A 20,360-nucleotide genomic window follows, 5' to 3' on the forward strand; every position below is an offset into this window, starting at 1 on the left:
TAGGCATTTAAGTTTAACAATTCATAATTTGTCCTTGTATTTTCTGTGCTTGAAACACAAAGCAAAAAAGTTATAAATACATTGAATATAGTACAAAATAAATCAGTCCAATTTAATTTAGGATGCTAAATGATTTATTGTAAATAAGATAACAAAAGACATAGTTATCAGTACATATTCAATCGGAATAGTTGAATTTTCTTTTTCAATGTCTTAGTGCACTCAATTTAGTTCCACATGAACTTTCATGCACTCTCAAAAATTACAAAGTTTCAATTTTGGAAAAAAGTTAATAAGGAAAAGTGAAGAAAATCTAAGCCAACCAAGTAATCTTTGATAGAACGGTTTCAAAAATAATTAATGTCAGAATAACATGAATGATGATGCCATTGCAATATGACATCCTTATTTTTGTGCAATGTCTGAAATCTAAAAGGAGTTACAGCTGATTTTCTAATGCTTGCAAAGTAAAACTTTGGTTGGCTTGCTTGCTTTGTTTGTATAATTGTTTATACAAGCTTTGTTAATAAGATTGACATCTTTAAACAATGTATATATAGCATGTATAGGCATAGTTTAACCTGTATATATTATATTTGAATTTAATTGTGTGTTATCCTAATATGATTGTACAATATACACAAAAAGCAAGCAAACTTACCAAAGTTTTGCTCTACATGCATTAGGAAATTACCTGTAAGGTAGCTCAATATTCAGTTTAATGTGTATTGTTTTATTTAACCTCAATAAACTTTAGAAATATATATATTAAATTTACATCTTCTATCTGTATTTCATCTGTAATATCTGTATGCTGTGATGGTAACAGTTTTTTTCTGCAACTTCTGCATATAGCTCATGTAGCTGTAAGGTAAAAAGTAAACAAATTAGTCATTTTCTTCTACAATATATTTGAGCTATCGGAAAATATAAAATCTATCTATAATTGGGTTTTAAAGGTCTAGAACGAAAGCTTTAACTGTAAAATGTTTTTTTTTTATTCCAACCACAGCAGAGATTAACCCTATGCAGACAGAGTAAATTGTGTGAACATTTGAACCATATATATATATATAAAAAAATGTATATATAATTAAACAAATGGAATAACCTTATTGTTTAATTGAATCAAATGCTTGTCTGCTTTTTTTTCTTTTGAATATTATTTAACTGTATACTATAATGTTTTCTTTCCCTAAGTCCTGATACTGATAAATTGAAGAAGGTATATTTTAGCAGATGTTGAGTATAACTAGAGGCTCTAAAGAGCCTGTGTCGCTCACCTTGGTCTATGTGCATATTAAACAAAGGACACAAATGGATTCATGACAAAATTGTATTTTGGTGATGGTGATGTGTTTGAAGTTCTTACTTTACTGAACGATTTTGCTTCTTACAATTATATCTATAATGAACTTTGCCCATTAGTAACAGAGAACTATATTTGGTAAAAATTTACATAAATTTACCAAATTAATGAAAATTGTTAAAAATTGACTATAAAGGGCAATAACTCCTTAAGGGGTCAATTGACCATTTAGGTCATGTTGACTTATTTGTAGATCTTACTTTGCTGAACATTATTGCTGTTTACAGTTTATCGCTATCTATAATAGTATTCAAGATAACCAAAAACGGCAAAATTTCCTTAAAAATTACCAATTGGAGGGCAGCAACCCAACAACCAGTTGTCCAATTCATCAGAAAAATTCAGGGCAGATAGATATTGACTTGATTAACAATTAAACTTCTTGTCAGATTTGCTCTAGATGCTTTGGTTTCATAGTTATAAGCCAAAAACTGCATTTTACCCCTATGTTCTATTTTTAGCCGTGGCGGCCATCTTGGTTGAATGGCCAGGTCATCGGACACATTTTTCAAACTAGATACCCCAAAGATGATTGTGGCCTAGTAGTTTCAGTGGAGATTTTGTAAAAGATTACTTAGATTTATGAAAAATAGTTAAAGATTGACTATAAAGGGCAATAACTCCTAAAGGGGTCAACTGACTTTTTTGGTCATGTTGACTTATTTGTAGATCTTCCTTTGCTGAACATTATTGCTGTTTACAATTCATCTCTATCTATAATAATATTCAAGATAATAACCAAAAACAGCAAAATTTCCTTAAAATTACCAATTCAGGGGCAGCAACCCAACCGATTGACCGATTCATCAGAAAATTTCAGGGCAGATAGATCTTGACCTGATAAACATTTTTATTCCATGTCAGATTTCCTCAAAATGCTTTGGTTTTTGAGTTATAAGCCAAAAACTGCATTTTACCCCTATGTTCTATTTTTAGCGGTGGCGGCCATCTTGGTTGGTTGACCAGGTCACGCCACACATTTTTTAAACTAGATACCCCAAAGATGATTGTGGCCAAGTTTGGATTAATTTGGCCCAGTAGTTTCAGAGGAGAAGATTTTTGTAAAAGATTACTTTAATTTACGAAAAATGGTTAAAAATTGACTATAAAGGGCAATAACTCCTAAACGGGTCAACTGACCATTTTGGTCATGTTGACTTATTTGTAGATCTTACTTTGCTGAACATTATTGCTGTTTACAGTTTATCTCTATCTATAATAATATTCAAGATAATAACCAAAAACAGCAAAATTTCCTCAAAATTACCAATTCAGGGGCAGCAACCCAACAACCGATTGACCGATTCATCTGAAAATTTCAGGGCAGATAGATCTTGACCTGATAAACATTTTTATTCCATGTCAGATTTCCTCAAAATGCTTTGGTTTTTGAGTTATAAGCCAAAAACTGCATTTTACCCCTTTGTTCTATTTTTAGCCGTGGCGGCCATCTTGGTCGGTTGACCAGGTCACGCCACACATTTTTTAAACTAGATACCCCAAAGATGATTGTGGCCAAGTTTGGATTAATTTGGCCCAGTAGTTTCAGAGAAGAAGACTTTTGTAAAAGATTACTTTAATTAACGAAAAATGGTTAAAAATTGACTATAAAGGGCAATAACTCCTAAAAGGGTTTATTTGTAGATCTTACTTTGCTGAACATTATTGCTGTTTACAGTTTATCTCTATCTATAATAATATTCAAGATAATAACCAAAAACAGCAAAATTTCCTCAAAATTACCAATTCAGGGGCAGCAACCCAACAACTGATTGACCGATTCATCTGAAAATTTCAGGGGAGATAGATCTTGACCTGATAAACATTTTTACCCTATGTCAGATTTGCTCTAAATGCTTTGGTTTTTGAGTTATAAGCCAAAAACTGCATTTTACCCCTATGTTCTATTTTTAGCCGTGGCGGCCATCTTGGTCGGTTGACCGGGTCACGCCACACATTTTTTAAACTAGATACCCCAATGATGATTGTAGCCAAGTTTGGTTTGATTTGGCCCAGTAGTTTCAGAGGAGAAGATTTTTGTAAAAGTTAACGACGACGGACGACGGACGACGACGACGGACGCCGGACGCCAAGTGATGAGAAAAGCTCACTTGGCCCTTCGGGCCAGGTGAGCTAAAAACGGCAAAATTTCCTTAAAATTACCAATTCAGGACAGTAACCTAACAACGGGTTGTCCAATCCATGTGAAAACATCAGGGCAGATAGATCTTGACCTGATAAACAATTAAACCCTGTCAGATTTTCTCTTAATGCTTCGGTTTTTGAGTTATAAGCCAAAAACTGCATTTTACCCCTATGTTCTATTATTAGCCGTGGCAGCCATTTTGGTTGATTGGCCAGGTCAAGCCACACATTTTTTAAACAAATTACCCCAATGATGATTGTGGCAAAGTTTAGTTTAATTTGGCCCAGTAGTTTCAGAGAAGAAAATTTTTGTAAAAGATTACTAAGATTTACGAAAAAATGGTTAAAAATTGACTATAAAGGGCAATAACTCCTTCAGGGGTCAACTGACCATTTTGGTCATGCTGACTTATTTGTAAATCTTACTTTGCTGAACATTATTGCTGTTTACAGTTTATCTCTATCTATAATAATATTCAAAATAATAACCAAAAACAGCAAAATTTCCTTAAAATTACCAATTCAGGGGCAGCAACCCAACAACAGGTTGTCCGATTCATCTGAAAATTTCAGGGAAGATAGATCTTGACCTGATAAACACTTTTACTGCTTGTCAGATTTGCTCTAAATGCTTTGGTTTTTGAGTTATAAGCCAAAAACTGCATTTTACCCCTATGTTCTATTTTTAGCCATGGCGGCCATCTTGGTTGGTTGGGCGGGGCACCGGACACATTTTTTAAACTAGATATCTCAATGATGATTATGGCCAAGTGTGGTTAAATTTGGCCCAGTAGTTTCAGAGAAGACGATTTTTCTAAAAGATTACTAAGATTTACGAAAAATGGTTAAAAATTGACTATAAAAGGCAATAACTCCTAAAGTGGTCAAAACTGACCATTTTGGTCATGTTGACTTATTTGTAGATCTTACTTTGCTGAACATTATTGCCGTTTACAGTTTATCTCTATCTAGAATAATATTCAAGATAATAACCAAAAACAGCAAAATTTCCTTAAAATTACCATTTCAGGGGCAGCAACCCAACAACGAAATGTCCGATTCATCTGAAAATGTCAGGGCAGATAGATCTTGACCTTATGAACAATATTACCCCAATGTCAGATTTGCTCTAAATGCTTTGGTTTTTGAGTTATAAGCCAAAAACTGCATTTTACCCCTATGTTCTATTTTTAGCAATGGCGGCCATCTTGGTTGGTTGGCCGTGTCACTGGACACATTTTTTAAACTAGATACCCCAATGATGATTGTGGCCAAGTTTGGTTAAATTTGGCCCAGTAGTTTCAGAGGAGAAGATTTTTGTAAAAGTTAACGCAGGACGACGACGAGGATGCCGGACGATCCCGGACGCCAAGTGATGAGAAAAGCTCACTTGGCCCTTTGGGCCAGGTGAGCTAAAAAAGCTTCATCAGCAACATTTTATATTGGCAAATTTCCAATGAAGTTATTTACATAAAGTTATTGGCAAATAAAAGTAGAAAATGACATCATAGTCATGTCTGGCAAATTTACAACATATATTATCAACTACTATTCTATACAAAGAAAGATAACTCCAATTGAAAATTAATTGCTATTGCACAATATTGTGCAATTAGATATTTCTTGCTATTGTGCAATACTGTGCAATTGAAAATTTCTTGCTATTGCACAATACTTGATATGGAATCCTGATTTGGACCAACTTGAAAACTGGGCCCATAATCAAAAATCAAAGTACATATTTAGATAAAGCATATCAAATAAGCCCAAGATTTTAATTTTTGTTAAAATCAAACTTAGTTTAATTTTGGACCCTTTGGACCTTAATGTAGACCAATTTGAAAACTGGACCAAAAATTCAGAATCTACATACACAGTTAGATTTGGCATATCAAAGAACCCATTTATTCAATTTTTGATGAAATCAAACAAAGTTTAATTTTGGACCCCCATTTGGACCAACTTGAAAACTAGGCCAATAATTAAAAATCTGAGTACATTTTTAAATTCAGCATATCAAAGAACCCCAAGGATTCAATTTTTGTTAAAATCAAACTAAGTTTAATTTTGGACCCTTTGGACCTTAATGTAGACCAATTTGAAAACGGGACCAAAAATTAAGAATCTACATACATAGTTAGATTCGGCATATCAAAGAACCCCAATTATTCAATTTTTGATGAAATCACACAAAGTTCAATTTTGGACCCTTTGGGCCTCTTATTCCTAAACTGTTAGGACCAAAACCAAAACCAAAAATAATGCTTATTTGGGCCCCTTTTTGGCCCCTAATTCATAAACTGGTGTGACCTCAACTCCAAAAATCAATCCCAACCTTCCTTTTGTGGTCATAAACCTTGTGTTAAAATTTTATTGATTTCTATTTACTTAATATACTAAAGTTATTGTGCGAAAACCAAGAATAATGCTTATTTGGGCCCTTTTTTGGCCCTTAATTCCTAAAATGTTGGGACCAAAACTCCCAAAATCAATCCCAACCTTCCTTTTGTGGTCATAAACCTTGTGTTAAAATTTCATTGCTTTCTATTCACTTTTACTAAAGTTAGAGTGCGAAAACTAAAAGTATTCGGATGACAACGACGACGACGTGTATTGCCAACGTGATAGCAATATATACGACCAAAAAATTAAAATTTTTGCGGTCGTATAAAAACAAGATAATAACCAAAAACATTATATGTCCTTAAAATGTATAACAATTCAGGGACAGCAACCTAACAACTTAATGTCAGATTCATCTGAAAATTTCAGGACAGATAGATGTTGATCCGATAATTAATTTTATACAGTCAGTTCTGTTCTAAATTTTTGCTTTGAAAGATATTAGCCACCAAGTGATGAGAAAAACTCACTCGGCCTGTGAGCTAAAAGTAGAAAAGGAAGAAAACATTCTACTTGAAACATTTATGAATTTATTGAATAATCAAACTGCAATACTTTGTTAAATCATTTCACCTTATCATATTTCTTTCAGATGCAAGTCTACAGAAGACTTTTAAAGGTGAAAAAGATCGAATTAGATTAGTGGTATTGACCTCATCTTTTGCTAAGGCAAAAGATGAGGCAGAACAAGAGGGAATTTCAACAAATGTAAGTATTGGTGGATAGAAGTTAGCATTACTACATTCCTTTGTTGCGGCGGCCATAAATATTCATTCTGTGGTTTAAGTTTTTGAATTTTCAATGACTTTCTTATAACTATCCTGGATTTCTACCAAACTTTGACAGAAGCTTGTTTATTTTCATAAGATAGTATTTAAAAGTAATTTTTTATATATTTAGGAGTATAATCATATATATAGTATACATGAAGAATATTGCAAAAATAATTATCCTGTCCCTGAGTTATAATGATTATGTTAACAATGTTTAAAACGGGAAGTCTTGTATATGTTTTAAAAGTCGGTCCAATGACAGAAACAATATCCAAGTGTCAGACCACCAATTTAATATCCCTAATTATAATATTCAACCAATTTTCACAGCTTTCTAAATATTTTACCTTAAGTTTAACTTTATAGAAACCAGGTATATCCTGAATTATACATCAGCTTTCTACATGCCAATTTTCAACATACATTTTAAGCCTTCTATGAAAAATCTGACCTTCAAAATGAGGTACTCCAAATAAAACCCGATTTTCTGGAAATCTTAAATTAGTACTAGAACACACGTGTGAAATCGCCGGCTCATACAGCTTGTGAACTGTTGTTGAGGATGATTTTTGTAAAAGATATTATGTATGGAGAATTTCATAAAAGGTATCAAAAGCCCTCTCCCTGTTTCCAAAGTCCGATATATGTTTCCTTTCTGTTATATTCAATTATTTTTGTGTTTCTGGACTCTGACCACAATTATTCTTCTCCTTTGCCACAATGCATCTTTTGGTAAAAGTCAAATTAAAACTTCAAACATAAAATAAATGTAACTGCTCATATATAGACCATAATTATTATAATAAAATATGCTTCTAGGACAATCTATCAGCACTTTTTCTTTTGAGAGCCTTATTAACATGTCAATGGTAGGATATGAATCTTGCATAAATGACTAAGACGGACTAAGGCTAACTTGAGGGATGATTGGAGGGGGTCCTGATTCCAGAATCCCGGCTATAAAACAGGAAATCCCGAGATGCAGAATTTAAAGAAATTCATATCCCGAAATCCTGAAATCGAAAAATATATTCCTGGATCCTGTAAGGATGAATCTCCAAATCCAGAGCTTATAAACACCTGATCCCGACAACCCTAAAAAAGGTCCTGCCTCTCTACTTTCATTTTTCCCAAATCACTGAAAAAATAGTCACTTGAGGACTTCTGATGTACTAATCTGTTGTATGGTAATACATACTTTTCTATACAATTAGTGTAAAAATAGTCACTTGAGGACTTCTCAAGCTTATTTCAGTTGACTTTTTTCATTGTCATAGGTGGCTTTAAACCTTATGCAAAATATCTTCAGGCAATGTTTTGACAAGTTTAATAGTAGGGTTAATATCAACACTGCGGATTCATTATTATTAGTTGGATACCAATTTTTTGTGGATTTCGTGGGTACAAGTGAACCAGGAAATTAAATATTCAATGATTGATATATTCTATGTAGGCTTGTACACGAAAATAAATGAATCCACAGTATTGCATTAAATTGTTCTCATCCTTAATAAGCATTTTATTTGGAACTGGAGAGTCATTATTCCAAAAAGCATAGAGATAATTTTTTGTCCTTTTTTAGGTGCTGGAAAGAAAGGACTTTGGCAGTGACGAGGATTTTTCCTCCTCAGTCATTAAGTGCCTGAATGAGGCGGGAATTAACTTCCTGATATGTTATGAATCATCCTTATCAGGTAAGACTAGTTTTTATTAACAATGTCAATTTTAAAGTTCTTCCATTATAAGGTAATTAAAAGTAGTGCTTGTGAGCTTTTAAAGGTAAATATTACATCCATTTTGCATTAGGATCTTAATATTTGAATAGCACAATATTGCATTTAGCGCTGGATTAATTGATTGATACAATGTTGGCTAAATCTTGGTGGAGGAAGTTGGGATACCACAGGGAACCTATAACCTTCAGTAAGAAAACTGGCAATCCTAATATGAAATTAAGATCAGGATCAAAAGCACCTGCCAACAACAGGGTTAACACAGCACTGGAAGGCAAAATTATAAATTTACGATATCTTACTGTCTCCATATCTGAAATTGGTATGCCTAAAATTTTGAACAAAGATGAAGTTTAACTCACAGAATTGAAGTTCCTTCATAATATAAGTTCCAATTGGAAACAATATTCTGGAATATTATTTCCACCGTAATAAATATTACAGTAAATGTTCCCAACGGAATAAATGGTATAGAATATTTGTTCCAACATGAACATATATTATGACATTGTTTATAACCAAGTTTCCAGTGGAACTTCTGTTAGGACGGAACAAATATACATTGACATAACAAGTTTACTTAAACACTGACGTCTTTGATACAAAGACAGATTTTCCTTCACTCTCGATGCACACTTCATGTCATTTCTTCAGTAGTATTTTATATTCAAGTACGATTCATAGATTCTATAAATGTGAAAAAATAATTTAAATATTAAAGTTAAAAGTCCTAATACTCAGCATACTAAACCAGAAATTTGTCATATCAAAAATTTCCTTTCAGTAATCCTCGTAACAAAGTGAATTTTAAACAAGATCAATCAAAATAAATTCAAAACTGGAAGTGAGCAAATTGTGGAAAATTGTATGTTATATGAACCATAATATGTCCAGAAAAACTTATAAAAATGTAGTATATAATTCAACATGTTTAGTATGATCAAACTAATAAAACATGTAACCACAATCTTACTCTAGAAGCAAAGAAATAAAAAGAATGCAGAATAGAACCGACAACAACAGTGCTTGATACTAGTTTAGGTATAAAATATAATGAGTGGTTGATTGATGATATTCAAAATTCTCCAACCAAATGATAGGTGTCAGTTGTATGTTATGTTGTCATAATCAATTATCTAGATTAAACAGTCAAACTTGTCCATTAGCAACTACATCACAAATACATAATCTGTATGGTAGAGAATTTAATCTTGAGATTTGAAAATCAAAGATTCTTTAATATTTTTTTATTTCATTCAAAGACGATAGTATCCAAGAATTTGGTCAACATAGGTGTCTCATGACATCCGTTGGTTTAATCCAGAGACGAGAAGAAAGGAAAACAGTTTCAGTTGAACAGGTACACACATTGCTGTGTACACAGTCCAAAGTCACTGGTGTGACTGTGTACTTTTTAAATGTAAGTAATTTCTTCTTTCTTGTCAGTTCATATTTTATTGCCTGCTATTTACTGACAGTGAGACTTAGGCATGCTGTTTGAGGCTGCAGCAGGTTTGATTTCAGCTTTAAAAATTGTGAAAGTGATTGGTAAGGTCGGTTTAAGTCAACAAGATTTCTACAACTTGCTAGTGAAGATGAAATTATTCTAGATTCAAATAATTCCTTATTCATAGCCGATTATTCTGCTGCATACAGTTTCTGCCTTTTTATTATGCGACCACAAAAATTAAATCAAAGTGCTGGATAGCATTTGCAACTGTAGATTGTAATGTTTCAAATAGAATGTAAATGTGTAGATTGCATGGTTAACTTTTTTTTTCCTACTTAAAAAATAAATTTTTTTTTATCAAGAAATAGTTGTAACAGGATGCTGCTACGAAGTCTCCAAAACAAAGCTCTCCAAATTAGTCATTTCCACGCCTGACATTATTAAGCAAAGTCCAATACAAATTGGTCTGGTCTAATAAAGTGATATGCACAAGTGTCGTCTAGGTATTACACCTGTATGTCATTCAAATCTTCTTGAAATCATGTACAGTAATATTCATGATTTAGGAGTGGGGATCAAGACAGTTTACAAGTTCTCAAACAGGCAGCAGGTAGGGTAAGAGTGACCCTAGGGGACTAGCCTTTTATTTCATCTGATTTGTTTTATCATTCCGAACAAGAATATATATTATTCTAGTGTGGGGATTTCGACAGTTTTCAAGTTTTCGAAAAAGAAGGGGGTGGATCTTGACTGTTTACAAGTTCTCAAAACAGGATGGGGTGGGGTTACACAGAGGGACTCTCCTTATATTTCTTTTATTTGTTTTATTGTCCAATACAAGAATATTTATAGTTAAGGGTTGGGGATCTCAACCGTTTACAAGTTCTCAAACATGAGGGGTTGGGGATGACCCAGAGGGACTCCCACTATATTTCATTTGTTTTGTTGCCCCATAAAAGAATACATATGGTTTAGGGGTGGGGATCTCGACTATTTACAAGTTTTCAACCAGATGCTCCGCAGGGCGCAGCTTTATACGACCGCAGAGGTTGAACCCTGAACGGTTGGGGCAAGTATGGACACAACATTCAAGCTGGATTCAGCTCTAAATTTGGATTGTGATTAAATAGTTGACACAGCATAGGTTTCTGACACAGAATGAATGTGGTCTAATGAACTTAAAATATTTTTTTTGCCTTTGAGCAATTCACTATGCTGTTGAATATTAATCCTCTCAAAAAAATGTTTGAAGAAATTTTCTTATTATTTATGAAATCTAAAATGAGAAAAATTTAACCCCCCACCCCCATTTGTTTTTACATCCCCATTTCCCTTTTTCCAAAACTGATCTCAATTCAAAGGAGTAGGTCCGGTAAGGGCCGATTTCGGCCTCAATTTTCAAGTTCATCTAACGAAAGATTTTAGACACTTTCTAAACACTTCAGTGTCTATTTCAATTGATTCAATTAGTTAATGGGGAAGATTTTAACTAAATAAGTCATTTAAAACGCCCCGATTCAAGCTTAAATATGAAAAATCTATCAAATATGCCAAAAATCGTCACTTTTCAAATGATTTTTGTCAAAAATGAAAGTGGCCACATCCGTGTTCATCCTCAACCTTTATATATATTATGTATTATCATCAAATACAACTTAAATTTCAATATTATGAATGAACACGAATACGGCCACTTTCATTTCAGACGAAAACCGTCTAAAATTTAACTAAAATGCTACAATTGTGAAGATTTCAGTAATTTAGCATGACTTAATGATGCTAGTACCCAATATATGTGCATTGTTTTGTCAAAAACAGCCCATATTTATGTAGCAGAAGCATTCTACTTTGCAATAAATATCTAAACGATTACATGTTCACAATTTTCTAAAACTGCTATATTTTGAGGCCAAAAAGGGGTCTTACTGAACCTACTCCTTTCTAATGGAGTTTGCAACAATAACTACTCATTTAAATACATCATAAAATATTAAAATGTAAAATAAAGTGCATGTTATCACTGAATGGTAAAGATTGTTTTAATTTATCAGTTGGTAGAAAAAGTGAATATACATTGTATATTGTATAAAACAATGATTTAAGTGGATTCAACTACTATTCTGGACAAAGAAAGATAACTCCAATTGAAATTGCAATAAGATATTTCTTGCTATTGGGCAATACTGAGTAATTGAAAATATTTGCTATTGCACAATACTGTGCAATTGAAGATTTCTTGCTATTGTGCAATACTGTGCAATTGAAAATTTCTTGCTATTGCACAATACTGTGCAATTGAAGATTTCTTGCTATTGCTGAATACTGTGCAATTGAAAATTTCTTGCTATTGCACAATACTTAATATAATAATTTTGGATCCTGATTTGAACCAACTTGAAAACTGGGCCCATAATCAACTAGAGGCTCTAAAGAGCCTGTGTCGCTCACCTTGGTCTATGTGAATATTAAACAATGGACACAGATGGATTCATGACAAAATTGTGTTTTGGTGATGGTGATGTGTTTGTAGATCTTACTTTACTAAACATTCTTGCTGCTTACAATTATCTCTATCTATAACAGTACTTTCTGTGGAAAATGTTATTGAAAATCTTCAAATTTTAAGAAAATTGTTAAAAATTGACTATGAAGGGCAATAACTCCTTAGGGGGTCAATTGACTATTTTGGTCATAGTGACTTATTTTTAGTTCAAGATTACTTTGCTGTACATTATTGCTGTTTACAGTTTATCTCTATCTATAATAATATTCAAGATAATAACAAAAAAACAGCAAAATTTCCTCAAAATTACCAATTCAGGGGCAGCAACCTAACAACCGATTATCCGATTCATCTGAAAATTCCAGGGCAGATAGATCGTGACCTGATCAACAATTTGACTTCCAGTCAGATTTGCTCTTAATGCTTTGGTTTTTGAGTTATAAGCCAAAAACTGCATTTTACCCCCATGTTCTATTTTTAGCCATGGCGGCCATCTTGGTTTGTTGGCTGAGTTACCGGACACATTTTTTTAACAAGATACCCAAATGATGATTATGGCTAAGTTTGGTTAAATTTAGCCCAGTAGTTTCAGAGGAGAAGATTTTTCTAAAAGATTACTAAGAAATTACGAAAAATGGTTAAAAATTGACTATAAAGGGCAATAACTCCTAAAGTGGTCAACTGACCATTTTGGTCATGTTGACTTATTTGTAGATCTTACTTTGCTGAACATTATTGCTGTTTACAGTTTATCTCTATCTATAATAATATTCAAGATAATAACCAAAAACAGTAAAATTTCCTTAAAATTACCATTTCAGGGGCAGCAACCCAACAACGGAATGTCCAATTCATCTGAAAATTCAGGGCAGATGGATCTTGACCTGATGAACAATTTTTCCCATGTCAGATTTGCTCTAAATGCTTTGGTTTTTGAGGTATAAGCCAAAAACTGCATTTTACCCCTATGTTCTATTTTTAGCCATGGCGGCCATCTTGGTTAGTTGGGCGGGGCACCAGACACATTTTTTAAACTAGATACCCCAATGATGATTATGGCCAAGTTTGGTTAAATTTGGCCCAGTAGTTTCAGAGAAGGTTTTTGTAAAAGTTAACGCAGGACGACGACGACGGACGACGCCGGACGCCAAACGCCAAGTGATGACAAAAGCTCACTTGGCTTTAGGAACCATAACTCCCAAAATCAATCCCAACCTTCCTTTTGTGGTCATAAACCTTGTGTCAAAATTTCATAGATTTCTAATCACTTAAACTAAAGTTATAGTGCGAAAACCAAGAAAATGCTTATTTGGGCCCTTTTTTGGCCCTTAATTCCTAAAATGTTGGGACCAAAACTCCCAAAATCAATCCCAACCTTCCTTTTGTGGTCATAAACCTTGTGTTAAAATTTCATTGATTTCTATTCACTTTTACTAAAGTTAGAGTGCGAAAACTAAAAGTATTCAGACAACAACGACGACGACGCAGGATGACGACGACGCCAACGTGATAGCAATATACGACGAAAAATTAAAATTTTTGCGGTCGTGTAAAAAGAAAGGGGTGGGGTGACTGACCCCTCTGGAGTTCCTCTATATTTCATTTGATTTATTTCATTGTCCCATACAATAATAAATATGGTATATTGGTGGGGATCTCAACTGTTAACAAGTTCTCAAACAACCAGAGAGTGAGATTGACCCCAGGGGACTCGCCTTTCATTTGAATTGTTTTATTGTAACGTTTACAATATATATGGTTTGGGGGTTGGGTTCTGACTATTTTTAAGTTTTTAAACATGAGGGGTTGGGTGGGGTGACACTATGGACTCGACCAAACTTTAATTAATTTGATTTGTTTTATGGTCCTGTGATCATTACTGAAAACCATGTGTGTCTGTCACTTACTGTTCTCAAGTTATAAAAGGAGTAGGTCTGGTAAGGGCCGATTTTGGCCTCAATTTTCAAGTTCATCTAACGAAAGATTTTAGACACTTTTTAAACACTTAAGTGTCTATTTTACTTGATTCAATTAGTTTATATGAAAGATTTTTACTGATTAAAAGTCATTAAAATCACTCGGATTCAAGCTTAAATTTGAAAATCTATCAAATATGCCAAAAATCGTCACTTTTTAGATGGTTTTTGTCAAAAATTAAAGTGGCCACATTCTTGTTCATCCTCAACCTTTAAATATATTATGCATTATCATCAAATACAACTATTCAATATTATGAATGAACACGAATGCGGCCACTTTCATAAGACGGAAACCGTCTCAAATTTAACTAAAATGCTAAAATTCAGGGTTGTCTTTAGGGCCCGGGGGCCGGGGATTTCCCCCGGCAACTTCCGCTTGTGGACCCGGCTACTCTAGCGGCAAGTATGACCTGACTTTTTGAAAATAAACATACAGAGATCAATATTTCTCCGTTACAGGTTTTTGTTCCATGATTTTAATTGTGAACAAGAGATACATCGAGTAATCCAAGTGAATCGGAGTGTTTTGGCCATTTTACAGGTTAAAGCTTTTCGACGACGCTGCCGGAGTTTTTAAAGCGCTCGGATGATTTTGTCACTTCCGTTCTAAAATTTGACCGATCTTTTCACTATGCAGCGACGGTTGGATTTCTTTGGATTTAATAGGTAATTTATTTGTTTATCAGGCGTTTTAAGTATTTAAATTCAGAAATGAGGATGGTCAACAATTATTTTAACATACGTTGGACAGGCTGCAGAAGTTTTCAACCAAATGTATCACACAAAAAGAAGATCGATGTCTACAACCAGTGAGTGTCCTGTCAACTGTCGGGTGTTTCAGTGCTTCAATCAGAACATTGGTATTCAAAACAAATACTAAATATAGCTGAAGTCCAACATCTTTTAAGATAGGATAAATGACAACATCTTCTATAAATGTTGTTTGCCCAAATATCCTATCTTTCTCTCTCAACAAATCCAAAGCCTACCAGTGCCTGGCCTCAGGCTCATGAATACTTAGTATAATAAAGAAATGACGACTCAATAAATAGGACTAGATAGACGCTAAAGGGGATCAATCACCCCATAGTGTTGTGCCCCCAGTTAATTGACCCTGTCTGATCAGTTTGTCCTTCAACTTTATCATGTTTATATCCAGAGGTATGACAATTTGCAGACTATTTATAATATGCAAGTAAATAAAGATTACAGAATGAAAAGATTTTAATTTCTGCCAAACCTTGTTGAAATTAGAAAAAAGTTGGACATTCATTTTCACACAAAAAGGGAATAGTTTAATCGTTTTCAAATATCTATGTACTTATAGGTCTGCCAAATGGATTTTATAAAACTAGGTCCTAGGAAATATATATGGAATTCACACCTATATAATTGTACACCAAACACCAAAATCACCATTTTTTAAGTGTATTATAATGTTGAAGAGAAAAAAATGTATTTATGTTTCTTTTCAGACAGAAAGCCCCAGATCCAGAACATGAATCTGATCAATCTGATGAGCCAGTTGATAAATGTCCTCGTCTAGAAAAAGAAGTTTCTTCAAATCATTTAGGTACATAATGTAATAGAATTTACATTTATAAATATGATTTCACAATCCAAAAAAATTAAAATCCTAGTTAAATACGTCTTCATAACTTTTTTTTCAAGATTTCTATGTTTAAAAATTAATAAATAGAACCATACCAGAAATTTCAAACTGAATATGCCCAAATTATTTTGTTTAGTGAAATTAATGATTGACTTGAATATTACATATCAAATATACATATACAATGTATCTTCAGCTCATGAACAAGATATTTCAAGGTAAGACGAAAACTCCAATTATAAGTGTTGGTGGTAGTGTATAACTAGTATATAGTATGTTTATATATAATATGTGTCTACTGCTTGCAACTTTAGTATATCATTTCTGTGGAACAGCTTTATAAAACAACGTTTACACAGCTTTTTATAACTTACATTTGCACAGCTTTAAAAATGTACACAAACTTACATTTGCACAGCTAACATAACTAAAATATCTGTATTTAATTTATATAAATGCTTTATAAATATTAAATATATATCTGCTATATTGTCTTAATATAATTTTTCAGAGTAAAAGAAAAAGTTTTTAAAAACTTTTATTCATTTTTAGCAATTATTGTATCCTGTTTACAGTCGCCTTTTAATTCATTCTTCTCGAGAAAAAATATTTGCCTCAATATTCTTCATACCATCTAATCCTGCAAATATCTCCTCTTCCCTATCCTTTCCTTTCAGTGGTTTGTGTATGTAGAATTTTCCTATATCCATTTCTTCATTCTTTTTACATAATTCTTTACATTGTCATTGTGCATTTTGTTTTAGATTTAACTTTTAATGCATTTAGAGTTCCTCTGTTTGATTAATTTCGCTATTCTACATGTATAACCAATGGTATCAATCCTGTAATTTTTGGATTTCAAACCAATAAAAATTAATTACTTACAATACTTAGCTACTTACTTACTTACATTTGTATTACTCTATTATTTTATTAAACATTTGGGCGTGGCTAATTTTTCTCTGTCTTTTTATTCATAGTTTAACGAATAATCAAGAGAAAAGAGTCATGCCTAACACGCTTTATAAAATAGAGTAATACAAAGTTCAAATTTCTACATCTGATTGCCATTTTTGTTTTTTTTCAGAAGTTAGTCCAAGTCCAAGTCATGTGATTAAGGACAGCACAGAAACAGTTTGTTCAACCTCAACACCTGCATCTATAAATATTTCATCTCTTTTGGAAATGTTTCCAGGGAAAAGGGTCCATCAGTATGATTTGTGCAAAATCAAAATGTGTACTAATATTTCAAAAGATGAAATTCAACATCAGGCAAAGAAAGCTTATAAATTCCAGCATGACTGGTTGAGTAAACAGAAGAAAGCATATTGTGAAAAAACTTCAATTTGGTGGGGAATGTATGTTGAAGAAGAAGGCATCTTCTGTTTTCTTTGCAAAAAACATGACACTATAAATCCTCAAAATAAAAGTAAAACCTTCAATAAAGAACCAAGTACAAGATTTAGACCTGAAACTTTCAATGATCATCTTAAGACAACACAGCATCAAAATGCAATTACAACAGAAATGTACCAAAGGGTTTCTTGCTTTCAAAAACAATTGGACAAACAAGACAATGTTGCAGATGAAATTTTGTATAAAGCTTTTGAAGCAGTATATTGGGTAATGAAAGAAGAAATAGCCAATCTGAAAATTAAGTCATTACTGAATTTATTAGAAAGACTAGGGATAGAGGATATGAAATATTTTCAACACAGGTCCCAAGCTGCCCTAAGAGAAATTTTTATAGCTATAGGTGGAACATTAGAAGATAAACTTGTCAAAGAAGTACAACAAGCTGACCATTATGGTCTGATGGTTGATGATGTTGCAGATATTTCTGTAATGGAACAAATGGTTACCTTTATTCAATTCTATAGTAAGACAGAATGCAAAGTCAAAACAGCATTTTTATCAATTGATAACTTGCTTGAAGAGTCAGATTCAGCAAACTCAGCAACTATTACTGACAGAATAATAAAGAACATAGAAGAGTATGGATTGAAGAAAGACAAACTTTGTTCTTTTGTGTCAGACGGTGCCTCAGTAATGGTAGGCAGTAGATCCGGTGTAGCAGCAAAATTAAAAGAAATGAACCCTCTTGTAATCAGCATCCACTGTATTTGCCATAGACTAGCATTGGCATGCACAGATACACTTCAGAATGTCTCATATATTAAAAATGTGCACTTATGGTTAATGCAGTTATGGAGCATGTTTCAACATTCACCAAAGAAAATGGCTGCTTTCTTGAAAGTCCAACTAACCCTTAAAGAACTAAATCTGACGACCGAAGAATCCAAGAAAGGGGCTTCCAAAAGATTAAAGAAAGCTTGTACAACTAGATGGCTCTCCTTTGACTCATCTGTTAAAGCTGTTAATTCAGAATATGAAGCAATACTTCAAACACTCTATGCTTTAAGAGAAAAGGATGCAGCAGCATTAGGGTTGTACAAAAAAGTGAAGCAAGTGAAATTCATTGCAACTATCTATATTCTTGACGAAATTTTGCCTTTGTTGTCCATAGTAAGCAAGACATTTCAAAAGGGAACAATAGACTTTTCAAAGATTGGACCAACACTAGAGTACACAAAGGAACAATTAAATAAAGTCATGGAAAGTGAATCTCCTATTGTAAAGTTGAAACATGATCTAGAAGAAGGAAAGAGGTTGCATGTCTTAGAAATCAAAGTTACAGATCCCATGATAACTGAAGTAACAAATCTACTTAAGAACTATATTTCTACATTGATAGAAAATATAGATAAGAGATTTGGAGCTAGTTTACCTGTGTTGACAGCTCTGTCAATCTTTGATCCTCTACGGGTGCCAGAGAAAGAACATGTTGGTTTCAGCAGCTATGGTCAAAACCAAATGAAAGTACTCTGCACACACTTTACCTCTCATATAAATGGTGAAGATGAAGAACCGAAAAAGCAAGAAATGGCACAGATGGTCACTGAATTTGCAAAGTTTAAATATGACATGATCACAATGAAGAAAGAAATTCCTGAAGAATGCAAACCAGAAAATGCACCATGTGCTGTGTCATCATTAGAATGGTCACTACAGAAAATAGTCCAAGCTGCACATTTCTATCCTAAACTAAGCTGTATAGCAGATGCTATTTTAGCTACACCAGTATCAAATGCATGGCCAGAAAGAGGAGCCAGCTGTGTTAAGAGGGTCAAAACTAGACTCAGATCTAGAATAAGTAATGATATGCTCCAAGCACTAATGTATGTCTCAATCAACGGAGAAAGACCAGGTGAAGCTTCAACCACTATCAAAAACTCTGTTGACAATTGGATAAAACAGAAAAAAAGGCGACGGCTTCCAAGAGTTTCCAACACAACACGTACTGGATCTCTTCTGACAGCAAGAAATGACATCACAGTTCAAGATTTCTGTTGTCAGACTGATGATGTCACTGTTCAGACTCAGGAATCACTCAGTAGAGAGGAAATGCATCAAATTGTTAGAGAAGAACTTCTGGCCTACAGCAAGGCTTATGATTTGCCCAATTCTCATGAAGAACTTTCAGACTGTGATACAGATAGTGAATCAGACAATGATTTCTTTTAAATTTAATTAAAGTGTTTTGAAGTGTCATCCTTTTTTTACTGTGGTCGATTTTGAGAAATTTGTTTGAATTGTTTTCTTAAAATAGGCACACTGAAAATTTTATTCAGTTTGCTTCTTTCAAGGAAATATATACATGATATATAGGTCCTAATTTTGCATTTAAGTTCATTGATGAAATCTCAAAGATTTTTTTCTTCTTACTAGACTAACTGCATTGAATGGAGTGAATGTGCATGGGCCACAATCATACAAACATAGAAAATCTAAAATTCCAAAACCTAAACTTTTTTTTGAAATTTCTTTTTTTCTTCTTCTTGTTTTGTTTTTTCAACATTGAGAGAATCAGATTTGTCTAATGGTTTCTGTCTTGATAATTAACTTTTCATACACTTCATCACTTTGATATTGCTATTCTCAAACATCTTCAAATATATAGCTGTAAGTTGAAAGTCTGGATATTCAAATAAGTGTGATCAAATTTACAGAAAAGTTGACCCATGACGTTACAAATTTTAATAAACAATTTACATTATCATCAGTAAAAAATGATGTTTTGAGATGAGTGAATGAGGGTCCAGGAGACCCCCAAAGTGCAGGATTTTGCTTCATTTTTTCAAAATTTTCTGGGGCCCTTGAGCGGGCCCCAGACCCCCGGCCGTAGCTCGACGAGCAAGCTCGTCGCCGCGAACGGCTTCGCCGTCCGCATTACAACACCTCCTACTTTTTATAATTAACCTGCTACTTCAAATCTTAGAGACAACCCTGAAAATTGTGAAGATTTAGTACCCGATATATGTGCATTGTATTG

General features: G+C 33.4%; 2 protein-coding genes and 1 long non-coding RNA gene across 3 annotated transcripts in view; 2 read left to right on the forward strand and 1 right to left on the reverse strand.

Annotated features, from left to right (window-relative positions):
• LOC139482647 (uncharacterized) overlaps positions 1-20,360 on the forward strand; it is a 256,737-nt gene that overhangs the window by 232,090 nt on the left and 4,287 nt on the right. The window contains exons 20-22 of the mRNA XM_071266634.1: positions 6,510-6,625; positions 8,273-8,384; positions 9,686-9,843. Coding sequence (XP_071122735.1) covers positions 6,510-6,625; positions 8,273-8,384; positions 9,686-9,843 — 386 coding nt within the window. The remainder of the gene's footprint in view (positions 1-6,509; positions 6,626-8,272; positions 8,385-9,685; positions 9,844-20,360) is intronic.
• Positions 1-20,360, reverse strand: part of LOC139482649 (uncharacterized) — a 231,091-nt gene that overhangs the window by 185,583 nt on the left and 25,148 nt on the right. The window contains exon 2 of the long non-coding RNA XR_011654900.1: positions 779-864. This is a non-coding gene — a long non-coding RNA (uncharacterized lncRNA). The remainder of the gene's footprint in view (positions 1-778; positions 865-20,360) is intronic.
• Positions 14,685-19,577, forward strand: LOC139482648 (zinc finger protein 862-like). Its single transcript, XM_071266635.1, has 4 exons — positions 14,685-15,021; positions 15,831-15,928; positions 16,164-16,185; positions 17,055-19,577. The coding sequence occupies exons 3-4, from the start codon at positions 16,167-16,169 to the stop codon at positions 19,550-19,552; spliced, it is 2,517 nt and encodes an 838-aa protein (XP_071122736.1). The 5' UTR covers positions 14,685-15,021; positions 15,831-15,928; positions 16,164-16,166; the 3' UTR covers positions 19,553-19,577.

The sequence above is a fragment of the Mytilus edulis genome, chromosome 7, assembly GCF_963676685.1.
Source record: "Mytilus edulis chromosome 7, xbMytEdul2.2, whole genome shotgun sequence".
Lineage (NCBI taxonomy): Eukaryota > Metazoa > Mollusca > Bivalvia > Mytilida > Mytilidae > Mytilus > Mytilus edulis.